The following is a 24,682-nucleotide window of genomic DNA, read 5'->3' on the forward strand; positions in this document are numbered from 1 at the left end:
CGACAGTTGCTCGAGAAGTTCATCTTGTAAGCATTAATGAAGACAGTAAATCACACTTGAATAGACTAGGTTTATATTGTTAGCTGGGTGTTGAAACAGCAATATAAGGAACAAACACCCAATGGATACCATTTCTTGGCAATCTAGATCTCAAAACAAAGTTGTTTTTTTGTGCAAATAGTTAACATCGCAACAAAAAGACCCTTTATGCTTTATAGCATGTACAAACATGGTATTTGAAATGTCAGTAGGATGACTGACAATGGAAACTGGCCAAGTGAGATACCCTTTGAGCAGAAGTCCCAAATCAACTATAAAAAAACATTCCCAAACTGTCCCAAATCAAATGGAGTTTATGAACCTTGTCAACAACCTAGTGCACCATGGCCACAGATCTAGGAAGAAACACGAAGGTTGACGAAGGTGCTGAGGAACACAAAGTATACAGTACCAGTCAAAAGTGTGGACACGTGGTATCCCATTCAACTGAATGGGAAGGTGTGTCCAAACTTTTGACTGGTACTGTACATGCAAACACATCCTTTCCTCATTTATCTGGTTCAGCCATTTCATTTGTAGCCTCTGAAAGTTGTGTTCTCTCTGATTCCACAGGTTCTTCTTCATTTGCGATCTCCTCAGATTCAGACTGTTTACTTGAATCGGCGGTTTCCTCTTTTTCTTCTGATTTCTCTGGTTCTTCAGTGTCATCCAGGTCTGCTGAGACCACTTCTGGGATGAGAAGATTATGCCTGACTTTGTTCAACTCTGCCATGTTGAAGCCAAGGAAGACAGCAGCAGTGTGTTTGTGTATGGTCCTTATGCACTTGGTCCGCTTGTTGCCAAAGAGCAGGGATATCTCAGACTTGGTGAGCAGCAGTCTTTTACTCAGCTCATCAGACTCCTTCTTGGTCAAGTATGGACTTTTGTGGAAGTATCTGGTAAGGAAGTCTTTCCTTTCTTCAGGGGCCTGACGCTCCAGCCCGCTGGGATCAAGTGCCAGCTGAACCGTGGGGTCGATCTCAATCTCAGGCTGTACTGTGGCTTGTGCCATTTCCCTTTCTAGCTCCTGTCTTTTGCGTATCTCAGCCCTCTGTTGTCTCTCTCGCTTGTTGGCCTCCATGGCTTCCTTCCATGCCATCTCCAGCCTTAGCTTGCTTAGCTTCTCTGCTTCAGATTGTTCAGGCTCACAGCTGGACATAGGGATTGGACTTGGGAGAAGTGTTTGCAGGAGAGGGTCTTGTTGGAGCGGGGGTTGTTGGAGCGGCGCTTGTTGGAGCGGCGCTTGTTGGAGCGGCGCTTGTTGGAGCGGCGCTTGTTGGAGCGGCGCTTGTTGGAGCGGCGCTTGTTGGAGCGGCGCTTGTTGGAGCGGCGCTTGTTGGAGCGGCGCTTGTTGGAGCGGGGATTGTTGGAGCGGGGCTTGTTGGAGTGGGGCTTGTTGGAGATTTGCTTGAAGGAGCGGTGCTTGTAGGACTGGTCCTTGTTGGAACTGGGCAAAGTAAAACACAGACGCCTGATTGTTTTGGAGCTTTGGGGAAGGTTTCACCACTGTCAGCTTGTTAGCAGTAGGCAGCAGTACTGGTTGTCCACTGGTGGGGGGCATACTTTCTTCAGTGTTTTTCGGTTCCTTGGGTGCACACTGGCAACGCCGCAAGTGAAAAACGATTGCCCTCTGTGTGACTCTTCCTGTGTATACCCCATTGCAGTAAATGCACTTGAATGCTGCAGTCTTCAAAATGGCATGGACAGTAGTATCTACAAAGTGCTTGTGCCGCAAGTGTTCCTGGTATTTGTCTGGAGTTTGGCAGTTCTCGTCACAAAACAAACAGCGTGTGCGAACCGTTTTCATCGGCGTGGAACACACCGGATGACTACTGATAGGCAGCATCTTTAAGAAGATGAGGTCGAGAGATTTGGTCACCAGGGCGAGGTTGAGCTCTGTGTCTCCCAGTATCTCCTTGGGTGCAGTCGTGTTTATATCAAAGTAAGGAAAGAGAAGTTTCCCTGAGCTGTTCGTGTAGAGTCTGTACTCACGCCTTATGTATTCACAATAGGCTTTTTGCGAGGGATTGTGCTCTTTGGAGTGGTCGACGAAAGATTTGATGGAGTTAAACTTCTGAGAGCAGAACATGCAGTCCAGCCCGTGCAGCAGGTGTTCAAGGAGCCCCTTTTCAGACACCAAGACCTTGCACATCAAACACTTGACCGTTTTGTCCGGCATTTTCCGGAGGAATGGTGCCTTTGCTGCCATGCTTTCATTTCTGGATGTGGCCTTGTGGACAACCTCTGTATGTACTTCATAGACATCGGATGGAAAGAGTTCATTGCAGATGGGACACGCGACCCAGCGCTTGGCTTGAGGTATGGAATTACTTGTTGGCTTTATTGGTTGGAGAGGACTGCCTGTATTCTGAGGGGTTTCCATGCAACCAGACTGCGCCATCTTTAATGGAGCTAAGGTGTATGTCGGCATGCCATTTATTTTGTTGCCGGTGGGAATCAGGTGACTTAAAAGGGACTGAGAAGTCAGCATTGTGCCTTGTGGGGTGGTTTGGTTGAGCGGGAGTTTTTGTGTCACCATGAGCGGCTGCTGGAGGACTTGTGTCCATGGCTGCTGTGGATGCCGCCCAGGGACACCCATGGGTGGTGCCTGCCTAGAAGCACCGCTGGATGATATGGCAAGCCTGGCAGTAGGTGGGCCTATGCCACCTAAAGGCATTGTGGCTGGTCCCGTCCTTGTGGGTAAAGCACTTTGGAAGGTTATGGGAGTTCCACGCTTGATCAAGCCCTTAGCCTCGGCACTGGCCAGCTGAACTAGGGCTGAAGCCTGTGGAGGAAGGTTGGTCCCAGGAACACACATGAAAGAGACACTGTTAGGAGCTCCTGTCGCAGGTGAGGACACAAGCTGGTTGTTCGAGGACGCAACCAGGAGACTGTTAATTAACTGGAGCGGTTCCGTTTTAGCAAGGACTTGGCTTTTTGTTGGGGGGCGGTATGTGGCAGTGTTATAGTTTCTGTTTTCAATGATGAACGGTTTCACGTGTACGTTTATCAACTGATGGGCTGTTGAGACAAGGACATGGTGGAGCATTTGATCGAGGTTTGCAAGAGATGTCTGACAGTCCTTGCAGTAGTATCTTTTTGAGAGTGGTTGTTCTGGGTCCACTGTTTTACTACTGAATTGACGCAATATACTCCCGAGGTGTGTAAGGAGGACATGCTTCTTGATGGCGTATAAGACAGAGCTCCGAAAGGCACACTTCTGGCATCGGTACCTTTCTCCTTTCTTTTGTGATATCAGCCGTACCGCGGCTGCACTGATTTCTGTACTTGGTGCTGGTGAGATAGAATGGAAGAGCCGGCCATGCTTTCGGACAACTTTAGGGTGTCCTACAAATGGGCATAAGGGACAGGGTGACAGGGCACAGATTTTCCTCTCGTAGTCATGTTCACGTTGTACGTGATATTTAAAGCTTCGCCAGTTCCGTGTATGATATGTGCACAGGCTGCAGCACATTGTATCCGTGCGATACACCCACTGAAGAGGAGAAGGAGCACAAGCGAAGTGAATTAGAAAGTGAATTAGATAAAACTGTATACAAACGCGGGAACTGTTGGTCAGTTGTGTGTATGTATGTTTGAAGAGTAGTTTTGTGGGATGTCTATCCTACTTTTTTTGTTTCAAGTTTCCAACAGTAGGTTTAGGGTTAACTCCTACTAGATGTTTACCTTTTTCCTCCCTCTGCCATTGAAGCCCTCCGTTAAATCAGTCCATTCCGTCTCAAGAAAAACATCATCACCTGGGTCAGAATTCTGCAGCTCCTGTATCAGATATTACACCAAAGCAGAAAGCTCACAATACTTTGTCAATAGAATATTGTAAAAAAACAACATACATATTGTCCCCACTCAAACTGTCAACTAAATATAAGCCTACCGTATCCAGAAGATTTTGACAATCCTCCAGTCCAATGTCACTCAGAACGTGCTTCACCTTTCTCCTGGTTTTTCGGATTACATCCAAACTTCCAACAGGAATCTGGTACATTGTAAAGCAATCTAAAGAAAAGGACGTCAAAAGAGCCATTTAAATGGTATGATGAACCAGGGAACACATTGGTCATTCATACAATATCATTATTTTAATTATAATTGTAATTAATATTATTTATTTTGTTAAGCATCTGGGCCCATACTCGTTCTATAGAATATATATATACCCTGCATCCTGTGGTGAAAAATGCATTCCTGGTACTGTATTTTCCATCTTAAAACACGCGCCATTTGACGTCTAGTATTAAAAAGCTAGATAGTTTCCTTTCTGCTCCAAGTAGGCTAGAAATCTAGTCTGGTTAATTAAGCTGTACCGTAGCCAACTTTGCCTCCCCTATCAAAGACGCCTCTTATAAAACAATGGCTTAATATATAGCTTTCATTAACGGTGTAATACTCGTCTCTCAACCTTTGTGATATGCTATAGTGGTGGTGTTTCTGTATTACTACCATGGGCCATGACTGACAAACTTGCATCCTTACCTTCAATGTCAAATGGAAGATGCTTGACAGGATAGCTTGCAGCTTCTAACCAGCTTCCACTCCGCAAATGACAATAACCTATCACGCGACTGATTTCAAGCCACGTGGACAATGCTTAGTACTCACAAATCCAGTACCGTTACAGAGGACGCACCCGCTACAATACAAGCAGCTAACAGCAATAATCATGCATACTACTACAATATGCTGCTGTGTCAATCTTTCTTCCCTCTCCTGCAACACAAAAATGGCTGTCTGGGAAGTGACGCCAGTTCAATTTGCATAGACCAGTCCCATTGGCTCTGTTGAGAGGTTGTCTTCTTCTCTGATGTTTTACGGCAGGAGTCGGCATCCACGTATTTGCCGTACTGCCACCTAGGGCTGTGTGACTCAAATCGTTTCTCGACCTGCTAAATCTAATGTAATTTAAGGAGCATCAGGAGAGGGATTGCAAATTCTGTGTCACTTACAAAAATTGTGTCAGCAGCAGATTTGGCATCAGCCTGGTGAATGTAATCAGTAACGCGGGAATAACAATACATTATGCACTCATAGCTATGTTGCCTCTTCAATGATAGGATAGTTGCATAATAATGGTTAGTTCATATATATGAAAATTAAATACACAGGGCAGAAATGTTTCAATCAAAGAGATGTATTAAATTATTCACTTTCATTACCTTAACAAGTACAATTTACAGTCAAAAACAGGCAATGGTCCATTAGTGCCTTAGACAGAAAGTAATTTACAATACATACTTTTTCAACAGGGGGCAGGATTCTTTTTTAACTGGAGTACAGTCAGGTCACCATAATCTTAGTTTGACATTTAGATGTACAAGACTCCATGTTATTGCCCACACACAACTCACAATTTAGACAGACATGGGGAGGAATTGCTAAAGTATAAAACAGACAATCCGGGTGTTTCAGTGAGATGAAACATTTGCCGTTTAAGTCTTAGCAAATGAACACCACTCCCTGTTGTTAGAGCCAGACGCTAACACTGCAGGAAGCTGCTTATACTGTGTAAGCTAATGTACCAGCAGACCAAGCCACTTGAAGAACTCTGAGGAACAGGATCGGAGAAGGTCCAGTTCCATTATATATGCTTGTTCTGTTATTATACTTTAGAAGAACAAACAAAACCATGACAAATTCTTGATATAATCAGCAGTCACATGTTTATGCAACAGGGTGACAAGTATGTAGAAGGCTGTAGTTTTGGACCGTATACCCTAGGCACTCAAAACATTGAGTCCTTAAGCTGAGTTTAGGTTTGCTTGTTCCAGTGTAACTGACTCAAATTGGTTAAACACACTCCTCAGGATGTATACTCCCCACCTGCACCATCAAAGAGCTTTTCAGTGGCGTAGTTGGTTAAAGCGGTGTTTATAGAGGTGGTTGTTGCGTCAAGTCAGAGGACCCAAGTTCACACCCCATTATGGGCAGGTAGGGAGGAAGCTCTCCTGACGAGCGATGCAACACACCAGTTACACCAGCATGGCTTAATGAGTTGGACCTCCCTCCTTGCACTGATCACTGGCACCATGCCTAGGTCAACTTGGAGTTCAGACAAGAGACTATGGCTTACTGAAACAAACCCTCAACAATTCCTTTGCATGCCTTTTCAAAAGTGAGAGCAGGAGGTCACAATGGCAATCACAGCACACATATCTAAGTAGCATTAAAACACATCGATATCTTATCAAGGAATACTGCTAATTGAGTTACAGCCTGTACCAAGGAAACACTTCTGGGATTGGAGCAGAAACATGCTCCACAGTGTTCTACAAATCCAATAAATAAACCCAAACTAGTGAATCGCAAGAAAGAATGGGTTAATGTCTTTGTCACAATCAACATAAATTTTACTTAAGGTTACTATGCCAGAGGGGTGGGTCAAAGAACCTAACCATATACTGATTTTAAATAGCAAATTTCTTGAAAATCATCTTACATTGACAAATGTAGCATGTTGAACAGATAATTGATTTACAAGACTGTCAACAGTAAATCAATACATAATAGAATTAAAATAATTTTTTACATTTATGTAAACTGTATTTGATTAGGAAACCCAAAGAGGTGTGGGTCCCACCTCCGGTCATCCGTTTTGTTGCATAATGTACTCGTTTAAATAGGGCTGGTCTTATAGCTGAAAGGTATTTTCAGTAGGAGGGAGCCGCTTGGGAAGGGGGAGAGCAGGGAAAATATATAATTTTTACCAAGACACATTTAATTGAGGTATTAAATCACCAATTGCTTCCTGTCTCCAGGAAATCTTAAGTCTTTTTAATTTTCCTGACAAGTTGAACACTGCATTTTCCCCCAAGGCAGTTGGAATGTTGACCACCTTTTGCCCCTGGCCCCCTGTGGTCAGGGGATCTCTTGTGTGAGAAAGAGTGGGAGCAAAGGCGGGTCTCAACCCGAGGAGAGCGAGTGAGACATGAAGAGGGGGTTACATGCTGTACTGGATAAGGGAGAAATTCTTCATAGCACTGTCCAGAGACAATCCTGCCTCCTGCATCTCGTACCTGGAGGGAAAACAAAAAGCAACGTTGCTGCATATCGGAATAAATTAAGTCCACAGCACAAGCAACACTATATAGATTACCAAAAAACTTGAGATCATAGGCAATTATGAATATTTGCTGCCACAAACGAACAAACAGTAGGGTGAGGGCTGCACTAGTCTCCCACAACTTGACACCACACCCTCCCTTACCAGTCCCCCATGGAGATGGTGTAGTAGATAGGCGGTCTGATTTCACTGTTGAAGGTGTTGAAGTCCTCCAGGCCATTGGCACCCATGTTGTTGAAGACCAGCCACTCCCCCACAGCCAGCTCCGGCAGCAAACAGCGCTCCACCACCTGCTCCAGAGGGTCACATGACGGACCCCAAAGGCTGCTTGTAAATACCGGCTCCCCTGCAGTCAGCGGCTTCTGTGTAAGAGGAGTGTCAATGAGGTCATCAGGAGCTGGTTCTGTACACTATACAGTTCACACAATGAAGAGTCCGTACGTCAAGAACAGGCCATGCCTGGCCAACAGAGAGGGCAGTAAAACAGTACTGCCCATGTGTTGGTGAGGGGGCTTGTTAAGGGCATATTGCATCATGACTGAAAGCGCTTCAAGGAAATCCAACACATCCTTATGTTTTGATTCCCAACTAAACCACATTCCACACAAAAAAAACCAGCAGGCCTGAAAATGATAAGAGTTGTCATTTCACCCATGTGTGAATACATGCAAAAAATGCGTTCAATAGTATTTAAATGGGTCCTGAGCCATACACATCCATACTTCAACTTTACACAGATTCCTGGCATTTTAGTATGACATTACAAGCCCAGAGCTCAGGAGATGTAGGAAGATCCTATGCAGACTGGGAGCTGGTTCTGCAAGGATTAAATTACAGTTGCTAGTGGTTGCATCCTGGCGGCATACTGACCTTGTGCACAGATGGTACAGGGACAATGTTTCCCAGTAGCTTGTGGCCAAATGACCCGTACACGCCTTCGTTCATGTAGTACAGGAACTCTGGCTTGCTGTTGGGACTCAGTCCAACTAGAGATAGCAAAAGGTAAAAGGTTGCATTGAAAAAGGTGACATCATACTGAACTCATCATTGGGAGTCAACTGGTTAACCTGTATGTTCAGTGCAACCTGCCTCAAACGAATAAATCTACAGACTGGGAGGAGAGAGAGGGAGAGAGAGTTGGGTAATCTTGACCCTTACCTATGGGAAGGCTGTTCCAGTCCTGCGCCTTAACCTTCTTGCCAATCACACTGACAGCAAGGGTGAAGGCAGATGATACGTAAAAGCTGCCAGCTTCTGCTAGGACTTCCACCCCAGACAGAGGAGGGAAGTAGGCGTCCAACAGAGGCCTGATGGCACTGTTGACCTACACCAGACAAGTTTCATCACTCACTGTGGGCAACAACTGAGAAGCAGCTGAATTGATAAAAGAGGGCTACGGATAATCAAATAATTGGATGTAAACAATGATAGAAGTGTAATTATGTTACCTGTCTCAGCTGGGCCTCTGAGCCAGTGAATCCACCTCCAATATCCAGGATTTTCATGTTGAAACCCAAGTCAGTCTTAACAGAAAAACACATTGCATTAAAACCTCCAAGTGCAGAGGAAGCAGCTTCGAACACAATAAGACAATAAAGCCCATTTATACAGCTGTAATCTTAGTTTCAGTCAGTTTCAGACTGAAATTACCTATGGTTACACTCCTATAAACACATCAGAAAGTGTCAGAAAGTTTCCCACAATATTTTTTTCCGTCTTTATCAAGCCTTGATGGGAACTTCTAAAACTTACCCCCATGTCGAACACACAGCGGGCATCTGACAGCGCGTGAGCGTAGGCCTGGAGGTCTTTGCAGGAGGAGGGGATGTGGAACCTAAAGAGATAAACACGTCAAGCCTTCAACAAAATCACGTCAATAGAGACTCAAGGTTCAACCAGGCTCGTCTGGGACAACAGAAATCCGACATCGAATGAAGTTGTCCGATCTGACCCCCCCAAAAATGTACAGTGGCACGATTAGTCATTTCTCTCTTCTAAATTGACTCTTCTGTTGAATTTCCCATGTCAAATGTTTGTGCAAGATGCCTGATCCTCTGGTCATCTGTGTTCACACCGTGGTGTGTCTTATTTCATATGCTAGCTACTCTGATGCACTTCCCACTGTACTGACTGATAGTAATATCTGGATAGCAGCTGGATAACTATCTTAACCATGCCCCTCTACTTAAAATAGTTGTTCTTATGTTTAAGTCCCCTAAAAAGTCTGACCTTGATTATACTGACTTGCATCTGTGCAAAGCTTGTCACTAGAGAAGTGTTCTCACATGTCTCTACTTAAGCACTTCCCCAAACCCAAGATTAAAATGGTTTCCCAGGCAAGATAGATTTGGTACGTCACAAATTCAAAAGCCAATTGCTGTCTACGATGCAAATGCCAGCAACAAACCTGATAGCTCCAGCGCAGAGCAGACTTGTCAGTTCAGATCGTTTGTATTGGCACAGTATTGAAAGGTTTGACAGCAGACATAGTAGTGTGCAGGTTTTGGATGTAAACCGGACCCTGGAACTTCCTTCCACAACCTACCCAAAAATCCACCACGCTGCAGACATCAGGCTCAAATGCCAACAGACCTGAGGAATTGCATATCGGCAACGCTCAGTTCTGTTAAGATGTTGTATGTTTCACAACCACTAACACTGTGTCAGCCTTTGCCAGTTACAAGCTAATCAACAGCATATACCAATACAATATAATAACTACACACCCTGCCATTCGTATACATCCGCTAGTTGCCAATTTTGGTGTACGACAGATTCCTCATCTGAATCAAGGTCTGACTGAGGCACCCCATTTTAAGAATGATTTGGTACCGTTACACAAGTTGACCACAGTATACTTTGTGCCTCCAGGTTACTCACGTTACTCCTACGACCTCGACCCCCAGGTCCTTGGCCGCCTCCAGCAGATGCTTACAGCTCTTCAGGGAGCAGCCGAACGCCATGCTGTGCTCGGCGGCGTGGGGAGCAGTGGTCACCTGCAGCAGCAGTCTGGGACACAGAAAACAGCCATCAAACACGACCTCCGAATAACAAAGATGTCTTATCTACTCGCTAACCGTTTCCACACTTGTCTCAGGAGTCTGAGAATATTAACGCAGGAATCCACAAAGCTTTATGAGGTGGCTACGGTGACATAGGAGTTAGATCTCTGCGATTTCTTAAGCTCAATTAGGGCATTTAAAGGAGACTTCCATCAAAAGTGTTGTGATGGACACCTACTTGGCACTGGGGTGAGATCGTGCTATCTTGCAGAGTTCAGTCTCACTGTCGCACATCAGGTGGTTAATACCATTCTTGGCAGCATGCTTGATGTGTGTCAGCTGTTTGCAAACTCCAGACATGATGATGTTCTCGGGTGGAACGCCATGGTCAAGCACCAGTGAGACTTCCGTCTTTGAGAACCCGGACACAAGGACAAAAATAAATCAAAGTAAGTACAAAATCTCCTCCTCCCCCCCAATACACGTTTTTAACTCACACAAACATTTGGGTTGGGTGATCTTACCTTGTTGGTGCAAACAAAGCCCAGGCCCAGAGAGGCCAGGATCTCTATGACAGCGGGGCTGCTGTTGCACTTGACAGGGTAGTAGGGCCTCAGCTGAGGTACGCTGCTCTGCCAGAGAACGTGCTGCTTCATTAGCACACCGAGGTCACCCACCACAAACGCACTCTTGTCCTCCTGCGGTGACAAGACGCAGGGGTCTGAGTGACAGCGATTCTCAAAGGGAAGAAGCTTTTCTTCAGAAGTGTTACTTTGATCCCAATGAATCCATGCCTACTTTCTAGCAGGGTAGGACACTCAAACAGGAAATCAATTAGAAACTATTGAGAAACAGAGATAGATCTATAGATAGAATACTTCTACAATCTCAGCTGTAAGGTGAAACGATGATTAGGACACACACGACTATTCGTAGGAAATACTAACAGACGAGTACCGCTCACCAGTGCTTGCTCATAGATGTGTCCGTCAATAACATTGTCAAGGGTTACTCCTTCCTCCAGGAGTTCAATTATGTAGGTTGGTTCGTCTGCAAGTCCTTTCATCTCATCCGTATTCCGCAAATCCGACGATCATAAAGAAGAGTCAATCCAAATCTAGGTCACGACTGAGCCTATGGGGTCCTGAAGGTATGCAACAAACTGGAAAGTAACAAAAACACAGAAACATGTCAGTAAAAAATCCATATTTCATTTACATTTATGCATTTAACATATATTGGAAATAATACCATCTCTGTACAAGTATAAACACTTCACATCATCTTCAGGGTATTGTTTACACACAACTTTTGTTTCAACTATACACACAACTATACTATCGACATTGTATGCTGACTGGTCACCATTAGGCCTTTTTGTTACTATACTCCTGAGGGTTGTATTTATAGTTTCTTCAACCAATGGCCCTGAAACAGAGAAATAACCACATGCATACAAAATCATACACATCGACATCGGACCTCACTAAAAACAGAACACTTATATCAAATATAGGGCATTGTCGATTCTGACAAGTTTCAAGGAGATTCCTGGGAGCCAGATCAAAAGCCACTTCCACAGCATTTATGACCCTGTGCACTTACATGGACAAGTCAGGAGATGGACTTGTCCCACTATCAGCTAGGATCCCAAGGAGGCTCAGCGTTGAAGTCGAAGTGCTCTCGGTAGAGAGCCGCCCCTAGGCCTTCAGGATAGCGTTTGTACTCCTGTGCAGAGACAGGGGAGCCCTGAGGGAAAGAAACGCATTAGATGGAGAGTTTAAATAACCATCTACACATTGAGAAGTGTGATAATGTAGGAAGTCTGTGATTACAATGAAATTAATACAAAAAGGTGTGCATGTAGCAGCTGTTCAGGTTGTGTGTAGACAGGATTAGGTGGCTGACAGGTCAAATCAAATTTCATGGTATACAGTACTACTAAATGGTAGAAAAAGTTCAAACTCACAGCTAAGTGGCTGGTGTTCAAGCAAGGTTAACAATAGCTTAAAAAGACGTCATGCAGTGCTAATTTTTGAGAGTTTACATTAACATAGCATGTAACTTCACTTTCAAAACAATGTAGTTAGACACACCAGCTATGTTTCATGCCTAGCTAATAGCAAAACTGAAACGATTTCACCTTGTAACTACCTTACGCAGCTGTGATGTTAAACAGGTATACAGATAGCTAGAGAAAACGACGACGGCTTCTTCCTGTCAAATTCCCTTCTACTAGTAACTTTAGTTTAGAATGCCATCTGTGTCCATAGACAGCTTGGCAATAACAACCAAAACAATAACCATACATTCCCCCAAAAAAACAACATTCTCAAATATAAAAACTAGTAGTTACAGCCAGTTAGTTATTGGAGCAAAGAACAAGCTGCTTTACTCTTATCATTCATTGACAACAGTGGCGCTGTTGACATTTGCTAGCATAAGTACAAGTACAAGGCTAGGCAAACATTTCGTCTGAATTCTCATGACAGAACTTGATTATTGTATTTGTAGTAATGGACATGACGAGTTTACAATTAACAACACACTAAATACAGGCATTTCTGAACAGAAATGGGCGCACTGTAACCGGCCTGTCACACGTTAGGCAAGCCAGTGAAAGAACCGAGCCCGCCATGTTGCGTTGCAGTTATGAACACCAGCTAACCTACCTAGCTCTAGCTTGCACGAATTAAACATTCAATCGAAGGATTTGTACTTACGTGAGATAACGGCCAGAATGTTTTGGAAAATCGTCTTCTCTTTTTCGGCGGAATTTTTAAAGAGTAGTGGGCACAACAATATAAGAAAGAAATAGACCAGCTTTAGCCATATGTTTAGATGACGGGAGGACTGGTTATAGACTGCTGTTCTTTCTCTCTTGTGCTGGCGAAGTGGGAGGAGAGCTACTGGAAATGGGGATATGAACAAGATACGCAAATCAACGACCCGTGGGCGTGCTCTTTTTCTCTTGAACCAATGGTGTTGTTCGATCACATAGGCTACCAAATATGTATTTCCGAATAAAATGGTTTGAGCTAGTCTACACTGGCGACATTTTTTGAGTTAGCTCGTTTTGTTACAACAGCCTACCCGTTAACCCGTTAATTGCCATTAAAGGGGAAACTATAGCAAGCTGTTTAAAAATCTAGCTGAAGTAGTTGAACGTGGAATTAAAATGGCTTGATATGCCATTAACTTTTAGTTTGTTTTCCACAAATGCTGAAGTTGGATTCACTTTCAGTCAATTTAAAGAGTTTGCCTATCCTAATTAATTCGAGCTCATAACGACAGAAGAAAATAGCACTACCAGAGACAGTTTAACCCAGGTAGGGTGTTTATTAAACAAAACCAAAGTGCAAAAAAACTTCCCGGTGGAGGGAAAGCTCCACTGCCAGGCCCCATCTCACTGGGGCTATCTATTCTTGTTCAAAGAGGGGAACCACCAAGGTAATCTGGATGTCGCTCCCGCAAGCTTGCTTCCGTGTACTGGCCGGCTCATGCCGCGGCTCACCCTGATTAGCTGACGAAGTGCAGCTGTGGTCCTCGTTAGCAGGCCGGGGAGCGGGAACCAGAGGTACTTCCCGTGGATCAACTGACCCCGAGCTCCAGGGTTAATGCATAAATAGTCTACTACGGAAATTACGAAACACCGGCACAACCTTTGACTCCTCAAGACAAACCATGCTTACCATTCAAAATGAATGAAACCATTAAGATGATTTCTTCACTGACAAACATCAAGCAGGTTCCCCAACCGCCCCACTATCAAAAGACAGAAACGATAGCTGGGGTGTATAAGCTTTAGCTGTTGTTGGCTGTAATTATGTGTAGAAACTTTGTACTTGATAACAATTGCCTCGATCAGCAGCATATGTCCCAGTTGTTTATTTAAACGTTTACTTTTGACCTGTTGTGTGTTGATAATTTGAGTAAAATGTAAACATTCCAAGCATATGCCTACAGTCGGTGATCAATGGGAGATACAAAAATAGTATTATTATATAAATAGTAACAAGCAAAAGAACAGCAGTATTCATAAGTAGGCATAGCTTACCTTTTTTCAGGTGTCTTTTTAAAAGTTGCCCTGAATGTAGGCCTTACAGGCCTATGTGAAAAGGGATGGATAATAAAGAGTAGTAGGCCTACGATTTCTTGTGTTCATTATAATTTCTAGAACTAAGAATGAAAAGTAGCCTAGTTTTTTCAGGGCCAGCTTCAACAATAGCAAAGTTCCTCTTTATAACCACTTGATAAAACATTAATGATCAATGATAAAAACAGATTATGAGTACGGAAGCCTATAGGGGACTATATTCAAATGATAATGCAATTTCAGAAATTAATTATCATTTGAATATAGTCATATATGGGCTTCGATAATTGTGTGTGATGAATTTGATAGCCTATGCATCTCTTCATGTATAATTTACAAGTTGGGGACAGATATTGCTATAGCCGAATGCCAGTGAAAGAACTGAGCCCACCTGGGAATTATTGTCCATGTTAAAATATCCTCAAATCTGCACATTAGTTTCTTTGGAACTTGTCTATTGTTGTTTTTTAGTTTCCTAGAAGCAAACAGTTTCTTGGAAAACCTTTAGGTGTGGGTACTACTCGTCAATTTCCACTTCGATGAAGGCCACTGATGCAGAATCAAAGACATTTGTAAGCCTACGCAGACAAACAAAAGTTCAATGTCCAAATGGATTCAGCTTTTTTTGGTGGGTTTACTGTAATCCAATGATCCAACAAACAAAAAACGAACTGTAGTTAAATCCATGTGACTCTACCTGCTCTAGCTTTCTCTTGCCCTGATGGAAAAAAACTCCCAGCCAGTTGCATGCCCTTACCCTTATTGTCTGAAGGAAGTGTGCCCCTATGGCACCCCCCTAAAAGAAAATACAACAAATCCAATCAATAAAAATATAGCTGCTAACAGCAATGGCGGATTCCTCCTCAAAATTGCACAATATTGTAAAATGAATATATTAGGGTTAACCCCCCCCCCCCCTTTTTTTTTAAAGATATACTTTCAAATGAATATCAACTATCGAGAGCTGAATTTCCTTTTCCAGGTATAACATCACATGAATGGACAGTGTCCAGAAGGCTAAAACATTTTCCAGATATAATATCAAATTAATGGCCAGTGTCCAGATGGCTGACATGTTGTCCAGATATAGTATCAAATGAATGGCCAGTGTCCAGAAGGCTGACATTTTGTTAAGATAACATTTCAAATGAATATCACTGTCAACAGAGCTGACTTTTCTTGGCTGAGTATAACATGAAATGAATGGCCAGTGTCCAGAAGGCTGACATTTTGTTTACAGGAACAAAGATCAAATCTTCAGGCACTTGCTTTATAGAAACGTAAATTATTTTGGACATTTCTTTTCGATATATTAGTAATTGCTATGTATTTTTTTTCTGTTTAGTTGTGGGGTTAGAAAACTCTGGTCCACACTCCAACATAGGTGGCAGTAATGCACCTTACGATGGTTGCCACCCCACCCGCCACTAAACAAGAAAAATAAGGAAGACGCAGTAGTCTTGCAATCAGCTGACTGTGAAAGGGATGCTGTCAAGAAGGAGCTCTGAATTAAAACCCTGATATTGTTCTCGCAATGTATAGATGAAGATATTTTGACAACGTTTACATAATTACATTACGTAGATCAATACTTATTGATCTGAACGTATTGGTAAGTGTGTAAATGCACTATATGATTTTAACGTCGTGACAACCTATAAACATTTTGTTAGTTTAGCTTTTACTTGCATCTGATTGCTAGCCTAGCAAGCTAGATAACCCTGAAGTCTATGACAGTGTTTAACATTAGCCATTAATGGGGCAAGTGATAAATGAATGGATCGATTACACATCTAATGTTTGTATTCGATGATGACTGTATTTTAGTTGATGCTTTTGGCTGTGATCTATTGGCTTTTGGCTATATAATCAGTTGACATTCTGATGAGAAAGCGTCTTTATTAAGACCAATGCATTACTAATAGGCAAAACCCTACAGCTCGTGACCACGAACATTGGGGAAGTGAAGCGTAGTATTTCTAAAGAATGGTTGGTTATTTGAACTGCTTGCCGAGAACCCGGAATAATTTTTTAACATGGAAACCGATTATAGGTCAATAGAGATGGTACATCAATTCAAGACCAGACAGTCTAGACCTGTAACAACCTATTTTCCTGTTTATATGAGCCTTTTTTTTTTTACACAATTTATAGGTGGGCTGTAAATGAGCCCTCACAATTGTCAGTAATTCTATACAAATACAGTATATATTCTATACTCCATTGTTTATGAAGTTATGGAGTTCTGAAGCGTAGTATTTCTAAAGAAGGGTTGGTTATTTGAACTGCTTGCCGAGAACCCAGAATAATTTTTTAACATGGAAACAGATTATAGGTCAATAGTAGGTTGAAGATGGTACATCAATTCAAGACCAGACAGTCTAGACCTGTAACAACCTATTTTCCTGTTTATATGAGCCTTTTTTTTTACACAATTTATAGGTGGGCTGTAAATGAGCCCTCACAATTGTCAGTTAGTCTATACAAATACAGTATATATTCTATACTCCATTGTTTATGAAGTTATGGAGTTCTGTTTCTCTTCTATACTTATCCGTGTTTTCTCTTAGGCCTCGTGGACTGCCATCTTTTCCATAGCCATGGCTGAGTTTTGGTTGATCTCCGCCCCTGGGGAGAAGACTTGCCAGCAGACCTGGGATAAGATAATGATGGCCACCACACACACCAACAACCTGTCCACCAACAGCAAGTTCAGCATCCCCGATCTCAAGGTGAAACTGCTGACAAGACACTTAAAGGATTTTGAATGATTATATGTTTTTAGCGTGATGGGAGCTCTTTTTAAACATATTTGTTCTCCTTCTAAACAGGTTGGAACGCTAGATGTTTTGGTGGGCCTGTCTGATGAGATGGCAAAGTTGGATTCTTTTGTCGAAAGGTACATTTAAAGAGAAATTGTTTCTGTGTGAATTACATATTGTTTCTGGGCACGGGGTGAAAGAGTTGATTTGGGTCTTGTGTGTAGCAGGTCCCCTTCAAAATGCAACTATGATGTAGAATAACCGAAAGTAGTGTCCATAGTACGTAGAATATGACATAGAATAAATCAAAGTAGCATCCATAGTAAACCAAACAAAAAGCGAACCATTTGAATAAACATCCGAGCTTGAATAGTCAGCTTTTGTGTGTGTGAGATGGTTTTGCTAACTCTTGTCTGTGTTCCCATCCAAAATGGTACAACTTTTGTAGGTCTGTCTCTCTCCTTTATGTAGGTGTGTCTCTCTCCTTTATGAACAAGGAGTTTGTTCACAATCCTTTAGCAATGCTACTACCCCTTTCTTAGAAACACACACAGTCATATTTGTGTCGTGTGTATGCATATCTCCACTCCTTCACTGTTCCTGGTCCTGATTGTTTTGTTCCTCAGTGTGGTAAAAAAGGTTGCCCAGTACATGTCAGACGTGCTGGAGGACAGCAGGGACAAGGTCTTGGAGAACCTGCTGGCTAATGGAGGTCAGAACAACTAACCGACACCACACTTAGCACTTCAGACCCAGGAGGGAATCTGTACCCTGCAGCAATATGTTTGATCATGACTGTTCTGTCAATATGGACAAAAGACCCCAAACTTAACAATAATGAACAACTGCACCTGCGCTGTTTCCCAAATGCAGCACATCCTCTTATCCTACTATGAGTGGATAGACAAGTACGCATTAATTCCCCCCAAAAACAAATTCAAAACAAGACCAATGTTAAGTATGTGATGTAAAACCATGGATCCCGAATCATAATATGAACAATAGTAGGTGGTTACAGGTTTAGGTTCAAGAGCACCGACAAATAACTATCTTTGGTCCGGACCTTTCCTACTTCAATGTGTATGACTGGACCATCTGAAATTGTATTTGAATACCTATGGACTGTAAAAAGGTGCTTGCAGTGCTTGTTCACACTTAAGCTTATTAATTTAATGAAACTTCAGCAAGACAACTTCTTTTACATACAGATGTATGTCTTTTTTTGTGTTCATGGTTTTATAATGTCTTTCCTTTACCAGTTGATTTGGTGACCTATGTCACCAGGTTCCAATGGGACATGGCCAAGTATCCCATTAAGCAGTCTCTGAAAAACATCTCAGAGATCATCTCCAAGGTACAGTTTGGCGGTGAAGCTGTCTGCTTTCTTGTTAAAGGGCCTTAACTGAATGGGTGATCAGATTCAGGGGAAACATTGTAATTCAGTGAAAAATTGTCATTAATGTTTAATAAGCCCCCTTCAAAACATGAATTTAATGTGTAAAAAAAGAAAATAAGCAAGTGTGCACAGTGTTTGGTGAAAATAATTACGATTAATAATATTGACAGTCTACCACCTGTACTATGTGACCCCATACTTTTTGTAGCAAGTCACTCAAATTGACAATGACCTGAAGGCTAGGGCATCTGCCTACAACAACTTGAAGGGCAACTTACAGAACCTTGAAAGGAAAAATGCGTACGTAATCCTTTTTCCTTTTTCTCCATTACATTTGTTTCTCTAACAATTTTCCCCAATTTTTTAATACACCCTCTTTGTTTTGCCCTTTACATGTTTCCATCACCATGATGGGCAAGTAGCAGAAATGGCAATGTGGATGTGAAATTATGAACGATAATCTTTTAAATATATGTTGTTCACAAGGGGGAGCCTGTTGACAAGAAGTCTGGCAGACATAGTGAAGAAAGAGGATTTCGTACTTGACTCAGAATACCTGATTACCATGCTGGTGGTTGTCCCTAAGTGCGTGCATCAGAATTACAACTTTATTCCTTGGTCACTATCTCTATTGTACATTTTAAATAGAAAGTATGAAGTTGTTTAGTATATCTTTGAATACATCTTTTCTAATTCCATTCTTCCAAGTATCGATAAGAAGCAAAAAGTTGTAAAACATAATGTGGATGAGCTGATGCTTCCATTTAATATTTTACTTTACCCCCAAGGGCAAGCTATCCTGATTGGCATAAAACATATGAGAGCCTTGCTGAAATGGTGGTGCCACGCTCCACTAAGTAAGTCCTGAGTAGGTTTTCATGTTGAATATTATTATTGTTCTTTTCTTTGAAACTGCTTTGCAACTCAAACATTGCTTCACAGCTTCCCATATAATTACACACTGACGGTTCTACTGTGCTGGTGCTCTTTCATTTAGTACACTCTGGAACTCTTTAAAACAACATATTATAAAAACACTTTCACACCTTCTCTCAATCTCTGGCACATGTCCCAGACATTGCAACAAAGCCCCAGGATGGAAAAACATTCTAAATGTTATCGTTACTCAGCAACCTGTATTGATAGAATAAAATTAAATGCTCTCAATGGGGGGGAGGGACAACAACTTTGTGTATGGCTTGGAGCTTCAACATTTTTATAACCTCCCATTACCTTCCTACCCTCATAGACCTATGTCTTTGACGTGTGACATTTTCTGTACTATATACTATGTACTTATACTGTATACTCACCATAAAATGTTTTCTGAAAGTGACCTATATTGTGACGGTTCTCATAATCTGTCGCCTTCACAGTCTGCTGTTTGAGGATCAAGACAGTGGTCTCTTCAGTGTCACCCTCTTCAGGAAAGCCATTGACGACTTCAGACACAAGGCTAGGGAAATGAAGTATGACATTTTTCTGCTCCTGTCTAGGGCTAATTATGGTTTTCTAGGGACTGGACTCTTTAGTCCAGAAACAAGTTCCACCTCTGGTGGTGAAGGTGGTTGGGAGCTACTTCTGCATTTGGGTTAAAGAGTTATGCACTTTTTATGAATTCAGCATAGAAAGAGAACATAAAATGTTTAGAAATATTGCAAAGAGACATTTGGTGTCTCCATTAGGTTTAACAGATAATCAAAACAAGAATGATTGACCTGTGATCAGATGACAGGATGTCATGGAAAGAAAGAAATTGATACAGCCTACATCAATTTTTTTTTATATCTACAATGAGTGAGCTGTTGACTAGCTCTGGTTATCAATTGAAAACCACTTAAATCTATTGTTTGTTTATGTTCTGAATAGAAACATTGGTGTGTTTGGACAAATTAATGAGTCCTCTTTGTCCAATGTCGTGTGCAGGTTTACGGTGCGTGACTTCCAGTATAATGATCAGGAAATGAAGGCAGACAAAGAGGAGATGACCCGCCTTTCAACTGACAAGAAGAAGCAATTTGTATGTCCTCAATATAATGTGTTCGTAATTATTTTGCGGATTCTGCTGTAGTGTAGACAGTAAGACTATGGTCTTTGTCCACCCCAAAATGGATCAACAGAATATTTTTTTTTTGTAATCTTTGTTTTTTCAGGGGCCGCTGGTGCGATGGTTGAAAGTAAACTTCAGCGAAGCATTCATTGCCTGGATACATATCAAAGCCCTGCGAGTGTTTGTGGAGTCTGTCTTGAGGTAAACACTCCTTGAGTTTTCGATCCATCCATAAAGTCATTGATTGATCCACCCACCCACTCTTATTGCCGTGTAAAGTTTTAATATGTTGTACAAATGTCCAACACACACAGTATCTTGCATGCGCTAACAGGATCAGTGACCTGGGGCCCGTCTCTTCTCCGCCCTCTGTAGGTATGGTCTGCCTGTGAACTTCCAGGCCATGCTGCTGCAGCCCAACAAGAAGAACATGAAGAAACTGAGGGAGGTGCTGTTTGACCTCTACAAACATCTGGACAGCAGCGCTGCCATCATAGACGTAATGCAACATCAGACCCCGCTCCTTCTCATCACATATTACAGAGATGAATGCAGAACTGGGATGCACTAAATTTCTAGAAAAACAGCATTTCTTTTCCAATTTAGCTGCTGTGTATGTGATATAGGACGTTAATATTTGTTAAACGTGTAGCAGGATATCAAAGGCTTTGCAGCAATGGCATAGCTTTCATAAAGCCTGGAGAATTCACGTGGTCTATGTAGATTTTTTGTAATATTTCTTTACATTCCCATCACACACAATTCATAAACCTCGTTGTTGTTGTATATGTTTTTATATTGTATATGCCTGTTGACTGCTCTTTTTTTTTCAGGCCGCAATGGACATCCCTGGCTTGAACCTGAGCCAGCAGGAGTATTATCCTTATGTTTACTACAAGGTTGACTGCAACCTGTTCGACTTCAAATAGGGACCTTGACACGTTCACCCCTAATCCTACCCTCAGTTTACTGCAGTATTTTATTGTAATGTGACTTGATCCAGCATCCAAAAGCTTTATCTATACACCTGCTCTGCTTATTTGCTTTTTTTTATTCCTCCCCTCTGTCACTTTTACCTTATTTTCCCATTTAGTTTTAATCATAAACAAAAGTTGTTTTAAGTTGTACTTTTTTTTTGTAAGTATTGTATTCCTGTTTTATACACTCTGTGGCAACATTCCTTTATGAAACAACTTGCATGGAATGTGCAATTGAATGTACTTTTATTTCTAAGACGCATGTCTCGGGGAAACTAAATTAGTGCAAATATACAGTATTTATTTATGACTTGTTTGGTAAAAATTATGGTTTGGTTTTTAATGCATCTGTGTTTCTAGCTCCATTTGTGGAATATTCTTTTTTAGACACGGCTGATGTGACAAACCTTTATGTTTCCTAACTTGCAAGCAGAGTGTACTTGGCTCAGCTAGTGAAACTGAAACTGGATCATTTTCTCCAGAAGCAATTTGTTTGGTGAACTGTGTTCCATGTTATGTCATGATTGTCTATTAAGTTTCTGAAAAATATGCACAAATATTGTCCCTATAATAAAACAAATATATACTCAAAATATATCTGTGTATACAGCCTAGGGTTCTGATGGTTCTACCTGCTGCAACGAATAGTATTCGTTTTTTGTTTGTTTTAAATTTAGACTGGTACAGGAGTAGCATGAAATACCACATATAAATCGCCACAAATGATGGTTATTCGACAGGACAGCAAGACAGACCTACTTGTCGACAATTCGAAAGCACATTTGTTCGATTTTGAATATTACCGACGTTTGATGACGCAAGTACGTTACATAAATCATGCTGACAGACGCTGTGGTACGTGCATTGACCAGAGCACATCACCAGGCTGGGTAGAAGGAAGCGACTCTAGATGCTGCGTTGAATTGGATTAGGCACCTTGTGTCAGTTTAATTGACACCCGCAAACTGTGCTGTGGATGCTTTTCTGATGGGTTGTGGTGGAAGTCGGGCGGACACTATAATCGAACCGAGATATCATGAAAGCTGGACCCGAGAAACGGAATCTACGTGGCTTACCAACACCGACATAGAAACCCCTGTCCCCGGAGTCAACAGTAAGAATTGTTGTAGCGCTGAAGAAATGTCTAGTCGAATGGTTGTAGAGAATGCAAAATACGCAGGTTGGTTGGCTGTAGTCTATACCATTTTATTGGAGAACAGTCTTTACTTACTCATTGTACTGTGACAGTAGCTTACAATGAGTAGGTTAAGTTTCATAGGTAGCCTATTTGATAAGCTACATATTTATCCACTTATTATTACGGATATTACGCATTTATTCTAATCAATTACAGTAATTAAGTGTGTGAATGGATGCATATTGGGCGAACTGCAACATAAAAAATAACTTACCACTTCGAAATAAGAAAAATCGATATGAGGCTATACAGTTGAGGTATGACAATGAATTAAAATTTGCCAGTTAAGCAATGGTCTTTATGTCCCTGCCTTTCATGTCATGGGGGTGTTAGTGCATTATGTTAAACATTTTTTTGATTGTTTTACAGTTTTGTTGTTGTAATTAAGTTGGCACTGAATGGTCAGCTCCTTACAGATTTACTGTTCCAGATAAAATAACGGACAGTGTGCTTCAATTCCTAAAATCCACAGTCAGCAGTGCTTCTCTATGTGCCTTTTCTTGTCCCACAGGTAAGGGGACGGAGGGCAGTCACAAGGAAAAGAGGATGGTAAATACAGCTACCCAATGTGGAAAGCTACCCCTCAACAGCACTGGGTCCATCCACCAGAGGAGATCACGCCGCCCCTGCCATGAAGTAGGCCCTGTCACTGCAAACAAGATCAATGATATTGACTAGATTTTTGATATTTGTTCATCAGTTGTATGTGCAATCTTCACAGCAACTTATACAGGATTGTTGGTGCAAAGGTCTCCTTTAAAACACCTACAACTGTTTTCTCAGTATTCATTTAATCATCAATATCACATCTCAGTATATCTCATCAGTGATATCTCATTGTAATCTTTTGGTACTACTGTTCGGGTGACTGGTATTGCCTAATGAATATCCTAATTTTACGTTTCTGTGTCTTTAAAAAAAAGCAAATGAGCACGGACTCGAGAATGAGAGCATCTAACGAAACAAGTGGTGCACCCCCAAAGGATGTCCAGCCTGTGAACGACGGTAGCAGGGAAAATATCACAGCAGCTCAGAGCTGTGATGGAAGGTGAAAACAACTAGGCCCTTTGGAGAAAAGGATGTCCAATGCCATGAATGGTTTGAAAAAGGATGGGTCAACAAGCTGCTCCTGAGTGTGTGCTTATGACTCCACATCCACTTCATTACTGCACTCTGCCTTACAGAGATAAATATCAGATATGCCAAATGTCAATTGTCTCTATTCAAGCAGCTCATGGATGCTGTTTGGTGCACTGTGTGTTAATGCATGGACAAACTATGGAAGAAACCTATGGTAAACTTTTACTCTGAATTCATTTTTGTATAAAAATACATAAGCTCAACCTGAAGTGCTGTGCCAGATATGAGTGTCTTGAAGTTTCACATTTGAGGACTAAGACCATTTTTTCAAGGGGCTTTGCAAGGACAAGTTATGAACCCGCATGTGCCTATACAGTGTTGGTTAGACACTAGTTGGTTGTTGGGCTTTGATCTATAGGTTTTTGTTATCAAGCTCAAATAAAAACAATGTATTTTAGATTTTGAGAAAATAAGTTGTCATTCTCCATTAGTTACTTGTGTTTACATTGTTGCATGTATATGTTGTAACCATCTGCTTCATTTGTTGAAGATTATCTAAAAAATATACATTTTTATTCGGGTATGTATAATTTCTCATTTTAAAGTATGATGGATGCATAAGGCAGACTTTTGTCAAGTACACACCAATCTAAACCAGGGTAGTATTCTTTACGGAAAGACTTTAGAAAAGTACCTATCGATCGTCAATTTCTTACTGCACTAAAGAAAGCCATTAATTGAATGAACTGCTTGGCCATGTTTTTGATACATGGAAAGGAAGTCTCATTAAATACATTAATTTCCAAGAAAAAATGTAGTTAATGTTGTAGTTGAATTAACTGAGTTCCAATTCATGAAGACATGATCAGTATTTGTGAAATGTTCGTTTTTTAATTAAACTTGGATAAATTCAATGTCATCAGTCCTTTGTATTAATTCCCCATCTTGTTTTATTTAAATAGTTTTATGGTAATAAAAGTAACAATCAGAAGTCAACCCATTCT

The 24,682-nt window shown here is 41.6% G+C and overlaps 4 protein-coding genes across 7 annotated transcripts; 2 read left to right on the plus strand and 2 right to left on the minus strand.

Annotated features, from left to right (window-relative positions):
• Positions 1 to 50: 50 nt before the first annotated feature.
• Positions 51 to 4,807, minus strand: adnp2b (ADNP homeobox 2b). 2 transcript variants are annotated; one of them, XM_062487030.1, is made up of 4 exons: positions 4,534 to 4,807; positions 3,939 to 4,056; positions 3,727 to 3,820; positions 51 to 3,535 (listed from the first exon to the last, which is right to left on the minus strand). In XM_062487030.1, exons 2-4 carry the CDS (start codon positions 4,043 to 4,045, stop codon positions 548 to 550), a joined length of 3,189 nt encoding a protein of 1,062 aa, XP_062343014.1. In that variant the 5' UTR covers positions 4,046 to 4,056; positions 4,534 to 4,807; the 3' UTR covers positions 51 to 547. The 2 variants fall into 2 exon arrangements, with proteins under 2 accessions (XP_062343014.1, XP_062343015.1); XM_062487031.1 differs by having other exon boundaries at positions 3,727 to 3,816; positions 3,935 to 4,056.
• A 365-nt stretch (positions 4,808 to 5,172) lies between these two features.
• Positions 5,173 to 13,023, minus strand: LOC134040674 (antizyme inhibitor 1-like). 2 transcript variants are annotated; one of them, XM_062486697.1, is made up of 12 exons: positions 12,843 to 13,023; positions 11,747 to 11,868; positions 11,084 to 11,281; positions 10,644 to 10,817; positions 10,358 to 10,530; positions 9,998 to 10,126; positions 8,870 to 8,951; positions 8,566 to 8,640; positions 8,276 to 8,441; positions 7,988 to 8,103; positions 7,262 to 7,479; positions 5,173 to 7,070 (listed from the first exon to the last, which is right to left on the minus strand). In XM_062486697.1, the coding sequence occupies exons 3-12, from the start codon at positions 11,183 to 11,185 to the stop codon at positions 6,995 to 6,997; spliced, it is 1,311 nt and encodes a 436-aa protein (XP_062342681.1). In that variant the 5' UTR covers positions 11,186 to 11,281; positions 11,747 to 11,868; positions 12,843 to 13,023; the 3' UTR covers positions 5,173 to 6,994. The 2 variants fall into 2 exon arrangements, with proteins under 2 accessions (XP_062342681.1, XP_062342680.1); XM_062486696.1 differs by having other exon boundaries at positions 11,725 to 11,868.
• A 2,641-nt stretch (positions 13,024 to 15,664) lies between these two features.
• Positions 15,665 to 21,987, plus strand: LOC134006864 (V-type proton ATPase subunit C 1-A-like). Its single transcript, XM_062445953.1, has 13 exons — positions 15,665 to 15,827; positions 16,786 to 16,947; positions 17,047 to 17,114; positions 17,604 to 17,689; positions 18,237 to 18,331; positions 18,582 to 18,673; positions 18,860 to 18,958; positions 19,162 to 19,230; positions 19,750 to 19,842; positions 20,300 to 20,393; positions 20,527 to 20,624; positions 20,799 to 20,922; positions 21,257 to 21,987. Exons 2-13 carry the CDS (start codon positions 16,816 to 16,818, stop codon positions 21,350 to 21,352), a joined length of 1,146 nt encoding a protein of 381 aa, XP_062301937.1. The 5' UTR covers positions 15,665 to 15,827; positions 16,786 to 16,815; the 3' UTR covers positions 21,353 to 21,987.
• Positions 21,988 to 22,279: 292 nt separating this feature from the next.
• Positions 22,280 to 24,608, plus strand: LOC134040726 (brain and acute leukemia cytoplasmic protein-like). 2 transcript variants are annotated; one of them, XM_062486773.1, is made up of 3 exons: positions 22,280 to 22,580; positions 23,110 to 23,234; positions 23,522 to 24,608. In XM_062486773.1, the coding sequence occupies exons 1-3, from the start codon at positions 22,388 to 22,390 to the stop codon at positions 23,648 to 23,650; spliced, it is 447 nt and encodes a 148-aa protein (XP_062342757.1). In that variant the 5' UTR covers positions 22,280 to 22,387; the 3' UTR covers positions 23,651 to 24,608. The 2 variants fall into 2 exon arrangements, with proteins under 2 accessions (XP_062342757.1, XP_062342758.1); XM_062486774.1 differs by having other exon boundaries at positions 22,280 to 22,514; positions 23,522 to 24,607.
• The last annotated feature ends 74 nt before the right edge of the window (positions 24,609 to 24,682 follow it).

This window comes from Osmerus eperlanus, chromosome 20 (genome assembly GCF_963692335.1).
Source record: "Osmerus eperlanus chromosome 20, fOsmEpe2.1, whole genome shotgun sequence".
Classification (NCBI taxonomy): Eukaryota; Metazoa; Chordata; class Actinopteri; order Osmeriformes; family Osmeridae; genus Osmerus; species Osmerus eperlanus.